Below are 7811 nucleotides of genomic sequence, written 5' to 3' on the forward strand. Positions count from 1 at the left end.
GAATCAGTTTTGGAAGGATTAGACTTGGGGTTTTCATTGAAACGTGAGCACGAAGAGGCTCTATGCTAATTTATTTTTAAGAAGGACGTATTCGCTGTTTAACCCCCAGGCTGTTTGTTTACACTCCCCCACCAGCTTTCTGTCTCGCTTTCTACTTCACAATTAGTTGCGCTCATCGGTAAGAGCATTGACCAATAGGCACAGACATGGTTTGAAAAACAACGCGTTGTTCTCATCAACAATCTTCCGATGTCTCATCCATTGGGGCCAGACTAAATTACATAGTTAATCTCACATTTATTCTGGTTTATCAGGCTTAATATTCACAAGTTTGATCTTTTTTGTTGTGTCATGTCTCAAAGAGTACATTAGGCATGCTGTTGGCTTCTTACATGCATGGGCAAGATGTGACAAGATGTCCCTGTGAAATGCAGCAACATGTGACCAGATGCATAGTTCCAAACAACACCTAGCTGGTAGCAGTTGAATTGCACTTACAAAATGTTCAGTAATAAGTTCAAGTAAGATAATGGTAAGTAGCTTTGGGTAAGACAAAATTTACTAAGCGACCAGAGTCTCAAAATCAATGTTCGCACCTGCAGGACTACTTTGTTTTTATGACAAACGATGTGTCCAGTGGCGATGTCTCATTGAATACTAGGAAGGCTAAACCTCCTCTGTATATTTCATTAAATATTTGGTCAAATGAGCCTTTTTAAATTTCATACATTAAGCTGCAATAAATATCTGCTAAATGCACGTTATATCATGAGTATGTTTGGCGAAAGAAGGGCCCTGATTGGATAACACGCAAAAATCCGTCACTTCCCGTTAGACTAAGCTTCTCATAGGTGCTAATGTTTGATTTCATGTCAACCTGCGCAACAGAGCTACAGCCAAACACATTTGACATCACTGTTGTCATAGCAACGACTGCTTTCCTTTTCTGGTTGAGGGAAGAGAGCGTCCCTTTCTCATTTATACACTCCACCTTCTATCAAAGCGCCCTCCATTACTACAAGTGTGACTTCACTGGGAGTAACACTTGATAGTGAAGGGGTAGTTGGATTGGGCCATGGGATCTATGGAGCAGGGGCGGGCCAGGGGCAGGTCTTGAAGCTGGCTGCTCAATGCTGATTGGCAGAATATGCATAAAGACTTTTGACTGACAGTAGACAGACAGAGGGTGGGTTTTCCATCATAAGACTCAGCCAGGAGAGGAAAAAGCAATCAGTCAGTCAGAACAGTTGCATTGTGCTGAACACTTGCTGTGGTTTCTGGAGTTTGTTATTTTTAAGAGCACTTCACAACTACTTTTTTCATCTGTTGTATTAATGTGTTGTATGTCTTTCAACATTTGTGGATGGAAAAGGTTACGTTTGGATTTAAGCAGCACTATTGACTCTCCCCTGTTTCAGAGAGCAGCAGCCACAACTGGTCATGTCCCAGCCCAATAAGGTCACCATCAAGGAACAAGCAATGAACCTAAACAACTTTAAATCACATGTCAAGAGGAAATAAATACCAACCAATTTGAAGAGAGGATGGAGGCTGGGACTTTCAGTGAGAAACTAAAGCTTTCTTCATTAGGTGGCCTGTTAGTCAGCCATTTGAAAAAAAGCTCACCAGTCCACGTTCAGGAAATCGTTTGTCCAAACTGCTGCTACTGCCAGTCAATGTGGGCCAACATTTTCACCTTTGTCCTGGTCCCCCACAAATTGTAACGATGTTTCATTGGTTTAAACAAAAGCCAAAAAAAGATATTTGCCAGGAGCTACTATGAAGTGCAAATAGAGTAAAACTGCATTATTTCCACAGAGCCATATCGGCTGTCAATCAAAATACCAAGACGAGTCCCATTTTATGACCAACCTTTGCAAAATGCTCTTAAAATAGACAGAACACGTAGGATTATGGTGTGTAGAAAATATAATGGAAACTATGTCAACAATGAGAAAATGTAGCTGGAATAAATACTGCAGAACTTTTTTTTAACTGGCTGTGGTCAGTGGAAGGGGATTTTCAGAGAGCTCTTTGAGAAGTTTTTCAAAGGTATTTTTCAACTTTATATGAGGAGGAACACAGTGTAAAGCAACACTGTAAAGTGAGTCACAGAAGAAACACACAGCTGAAAAAACATGTTTTTGTTTCCCTATCAGAAACCCATGAGGAAAAGGGTAAGGAAGATTAAAACAAATCCCTAAAACCATCTTTGAGGGATTTGCGACAAAGAGTGGCATCTTAGAGTCACTTTGTTTCCTCACAAAATACTTATTGCTGGAAGTTTTGACCAAGTCTCCCAATAATTGTAAAAGGGGTTTCTACTTAAGTCAAGAAAAAATAAAGTTATTAAATTAGTATATCATTGTGTAAAAAAAGGGTTTCTGGGAAAAAAAACTGCTACTAAGACATAAAAAGACAACTTCATTATGGTTATAAGTTATCGTTGAACAAAAAACTAATGATATATACTACAGTTGCCTATGACAGATTAAAACAGAAAGTGGAAAACATTTTGCACTTCGAGAAAAAAACATAACTGTTGACTTCAGTTTTCATTTTTCTATAACATGAGCAGACAAAATGTCATTACTACCACTACAGAAGATCCTTACTGCCTAGCAATCAGCGTATACACACTATGAGTTACTTCAAACTTTAATTTCCCTTTGGGATTGTTAAAGTATTTTAGAATAGAATTAAATTTGACTGGAATACAGTCTGTATCAACTTCAGAGAAGGTGTAAAATGATTTCAGAAAGTAAAATCTCCAAAACTATTTTTAAGTTAACACATACTTGTAAAGTCCTTGAATGGGCTTAAGTATACAGTTCAAACTACAGATTTATTGGTTTTCTTCTATGTGGATGCTAGGGCTGTACTTTTGCCTCAATCTGTCTCTCTTCCTCCATTTTATGACATTACCCTAATGCTAGGATGATTACAAAGATTGTTAACACATCTATGTATTCTCTTTTTACACAAAACACAAATCTACTGTACTTAGAAACCATGGTATACCTCTGTGAGATAAAAACAAAACAAAAAACAGGCTGATAACTAGAAAGCCCTCACATGCTGGTCTTCCCATTAGAGACTGAAACACGTGATTACATTGCAGATCCCCACCAGCAGAGGGCAGCACATTTACTCCACAAATAGCTATAAAACACAGCTCCACATGAATACCCCATACACCCACCCAACCTTCTGGCTGAGTTTTTGCTTCAGTTAAAAGTTTTTAATAAGCTGCAGTTATACAGCAGCTATAAAATACTGCTAAGACACATAGATACGGTTCAATGAAATTACAGAACTAAACAATAGTCTAAGGTGGACTAATACTCTTAATACCATCTCATGATAATTAAAATGTAAAAGCCTAAAAGAAATTAGAAATTGGATAGAATGGGAAAAAAAATCATATATTTTATCAATAATAACCTGAGCTGAAAGATACCCACACACACACACATACAAGCGCACACAAACAAACAAACAGAAACACCATATGTCTTTTGTGTTATCCGGTGAGCAGCCAAAAACAATAAATAACTGAAAAAAAGCTAAATGATTCAGACTTACATGTCTCTGTCAGAGTCCTGTTCGACACTGTTACAACACTGATTTAAAACACACTCATAGCCCAGAGAAAGGAGTTTTAAAACAAACTATTGATCCAAGTTGATAATGTTCAACAGATGAGCCACCCAATGAGTCATAACATCAGCGTAATCCTTCATTTTCAGCTGACTTCCGTTAAAATGAATAACAAATTGCATGTGTTCAGTGCAGCATGTCAACATTGGGTGAAGAAAATGAGAGAGGAGAGAGAGTCAAGAGGGGAGATGCAGGCAAAGTGACTAAACCCGTGCACACTTCTGATAAAAGTGAAGTCCCCTGAATGTCTCTGAGCAGCCATTTAGAAGTCGTGTGGATGAAAAAGGCTGCCTTTGCATGCAGGGAGATTGTCTTTCAAAGAAGGCGGTAGCAATAAGAGCATACCTTGTTGATCAGTCCTGTGGCACTCGAGTCGGAGGCAGACATGATTCTACTTCCAGCGCTCTCCTCTCCCCATGGCACAGAAAAACAGTGGAAACCTCCTCCCCTCCAGTCGTGGTACAGTAAGGGGAGCATAGTGAGGGAGGGAGCCACGCTCAGGATAAGTGCTTCACAACCATTGCTGGCTGCCTCAATACTAATTTCCCATAGAAAATTGATGCCCTGACTGCAGTACTGTTGTGTACGCTCCTACATACTGCTGATGTTGTGGGGGATTCTCTACATCTTGGTGGACATATCAGTGAAAGTCTTACCTCAAATCTTATAGAAATATCACAATCCTTGAGATCATATTAAGTCGGATTCATTTTCACAGGAAATAAAGAGTGCGTCGAGATTCAGGCCAAGGCAAATTTGTACCTGAATTGTACCCTGACATACAAGAACACCCAGCGAAATGGAAAATGCAATTAAAGTGAAATGGAAGAGTAAAATGTAAAATGAAAATAAACAGAAAAAATATCTAAACATGACATTGAGAAATAATTGATGGAATAGTGTTTGATCTGAAGGGGGGAAGCTGACCTAGTGGTTAGAGAACAGGATGTTTCTATAGAGGAAAGGATACAAGAGGACTGGTTTGAAACTTAGGTTCAAGATTGAGGCCCTAAAACACAGACTGTCCCCCAGAGTGCTAATCAATGTGTCAGCCCATTGCTCCTGAAGTAATAACATTACCCCAATGGTAATATTAGCCATTTTTATGGTCTGGATAAGAACTCTAGCAAAATATTTTGGGTGAGCTGCAGCTGCCTGTTTGATTTAGCATTATTTTTATATAGAATCTTTAGAAGACACTGTTACAATAATTTAACCACTGTTAATGACAGCTTGTATTAGGTTCAGGGGTGTCAAAAGTACACACATTTGTTACTTAAGTAGAAGTATAGATACTGCAGTTTAAAAACACTCTGGTAAAAGTAGAAGTATCAACTGGACCTATTTAGTCAAGTAAAAGTGAAAAACTATGTGCTCCAAAATCTACTTAAAGTAGAAGTCAGAAGACTAGAAGTCAGAAGTAGGAAGGAAAATAAGTAGTGGAGTAAAGTATAGATACCTAAAAAGTGTACTTAGGTACAGTAACAAAGTATTTGTACTTCGTTACTTGACACCTCTGATTAGGTTTGATGTATTTAGGCTGATGAGGCAGTGGGTAACATAGGGCCAAGTGAACCACTGCCAAGGCGGTTGCAGAGGTAGAAATTTGAGTCTGGAAGTTCAGAAATATCATGGCCAGAAAATGTAGGTAGGCCTAGAAGCAGTTCTTCGCTAGAGTGGGAGCAGGGAGCTGCTGACTATTACCCCATTTACACTATCATCTGAAAACCGATCCTTGTCGGCTTGGATCAGTTAGCCATGCAGTGCTCGGTTCCTTATGGCCATTTACACACCACGCTAGCACGGTTCCTCGCCCCCTAGTTACCATCTACGGTACTACTGTTCTCTAGATGTAAACAAGCAAACCAACATGGTGGCGCCTGTAGCATTCAGAAAGTTATGTTTTATTCTCATTGTGATATTTTGTCGTTTGCGAAGAGTCAGGTGAAGAAGACAGCCGTTGGTGAATTTAATTGATCAACTTTTGGGAAGTGGATAGGACAAATGATATTCTAATCAGCGCTTACAGACGCAGGAAACAATGACAGACATTGAGGTTCATCACACTGCAAAGCAGAATTATCACTGGAAATCATAAGGCACGGTAGGGAAGCTAGTATTTTTATGAATGTCTGAAATTTCCTAATTATGGAGGCTGAGTGTAAGGAGACGACACAGTCTTCTCATGTGCTCTTTGTTATCTGAGAACCGTGCCAGAAGTGAACCACGCCAAGCCCTACTGTTGAACTAGTACCAGTTTGCCTTGGTTTGGTTTGTGCCATTTACACTCAACAGTTATCTCAGTTAAGGTGCTCGGACCGATCTCGGCACAGTTTCAAAAGGGAAGTGTAAATGGGGCTTTTGACTGATGTCTGCAGCTAGATTCTAACGTCTGTGATGCCAGCTGCAAGGCATCATTACCACCTACTAGGTGCTCAAGAGTTTTTCCAAGTTTGCCGAACCTGTCCACCTAGAGAAGCCATCAGCCATATTCCTCTTGGTGTCCTGTGGGGCCTCTCCAGGAATATTTGGGTCAATGGCCATTTACTAAAGGCCATCTGGTCTCTGTAAAAGTTAAGCCGTAGTCTGTCCCCATTGTGGCATGAAGTTGGACCTATTTCTGATGCATGTTGGACTCCAGCTGAGCTGTCCGCACCAGTCGGGTTCATTACTTTTCTAGACATGGTTTTCAAGGTGCACCCAAAGCCAGAGAGGTCCAGTTTGAGGACCGGTGGATTTCATCTCTGTTTGGTTGAGGTTGATGTGGTTCTGCTGGCTCCTTCCTTCCTGGCAGGACCTATAGCATGCGCTGGGGCAGTTTGCAGACAAATACGAAGCGGCCAGGAGGAAGTTCAGCTCCTTTAAGTCCGAGTCCGGGTTTCTCAACTGGGTGATGTGCCTTCTTGAGGTTGGAGGGGAATTCCCTTCTTAAGTGGGGGAGTTCAAGTGTCTCAGGATATTTTTCCTAAGTGAGGGGAGAATGGAGTGAGAGATCGACAGATGTCTCAGAAGGATAATCTGCTTAATGCAGATGCTGTAATGGTCTGTTGTGGAGAAGAGCGAGCTGAGCCAATAGAGGAGGCTCTGGATTCTTTCAGTCAGTCCACATTCCTATCCTGACCTATGATAATCAAATCTGGGTAATAACTGAAGGAATGAGATCTCAGATACAAGCAGCTGAAATAAGCTTACTCTGCAAGTGGCCATGTACTTCTTTAGAGATAGGGTGAGGAACCAACCATCTGGGAGAAGCTTGGAGTAGAGCTGCTTCTCCATTGCCAGGTGAGGAATCAGCTGTGGTGGCTCTGACATTTGTGTCTGATGCCTCCTGGATGCATTCCTCGGGAGGTGTTTCAGGCACATCCCATGAGATGTGTCCCAGGGGATGGTGCAGGACACACTGGAGGGACTATATTTCCTGGCTGACCCTAGAACACCCCAGGCTTTCCCCAAGAGGAGCTGAAGGAAGTGTCTGGGGAGGCAAAAGACTGGGCGTTTCTGCCCAGCCCTGTCCCAGATTAGTGGAGGACAGCGGCAAAAAAAAAGTATAAGTCATTAGATTTTATGTGTTCAGGCTAATAGTAGTAGAACTATAGTAGTAGTACAGCTACAGCAGCAGACTTTGCGTTAATGTTAAAGGTCTTAAGTTATATCTTCTCAGTGGTTAACTAACTTTATTAAGTTGGAGAAAATGTTATCCAATTGATTTATAACGTGGATGAAGACAATGACTGTAATTAACTGTGGTCATGTCATGAAATAAAGTTACGACATCAGCATTTGTATGATATATAGTGATTCTTAATATGATCTAAGAAGAGTATGTAGTTATTTCAAAGAAGGTGGTTGAGGAATATAGCCTTAAGGAACCCAACATCTTCTTATGTTCATAACAGTTAATTAGCTTTTAGACCTAAACAGCCAACAAAACTCCCATCTATATTTTAATTTGACAGTACTTATTTTATTTTACACACAGATCTGTTAAAAAAAAAGTTTTTAGATGCTACTGTTTTGAGACATATCTTTTAAAACCTTGACCAGTGTTCTATTGGGGGACTACAGTATTAGCAAAATGCTTTGAAATCCAATTAAAGATTACCATTTTTTTTAACTGCTTGTTTTGTTTATAAAATACACATAGTTTAATG

The 7811-nt window shown here is 40.2% G+C and overlaps 1 protein-coding gene across 1 annotated transcript in view; it reads right to left on the bottom strand.

The window, feature by feature from the left end:
• Positions 1 to 7143, bottom strand: part of LOC107095154 (voltage-dependent L-type calcium channel subunit beta-4-like) — a 19192-nt gene extending 12049 nt beyond the window's left edge. Inside the window, exon 1 of the mRNA XM_015391132.1 lies at positions 6900 to 7143. Within this exon, the coding sequence (XP_015246618.1) occupies positions 6900 to 6902 (3 nt within the window). The 5' untranslated portion in view covers positions 6903 to 7143. The remainder of the gene's footprint in view (positions 1 to 6899) is intronic.
• Positions 7144 to 7811: the final 668 nt, after the last annotated feature.

The sequence above is a fragment of the Cyprinodon variegatus genome, unplaced genomic scaffold (genome assembly GCF_000732505.1).
Source record: "Cyprinodon variegatus isolate N-32 unplaced genomic scaffold, C_variegatus-1.0 Scaffold526, whole genome shotgun sequence".
NCBI lineage: Eukaryota > Metazoa > Chordata > Actinopteri > Cyprinodontiformes > Cyprinodontidae > Cyprinodon > Cyprinodon variegatus.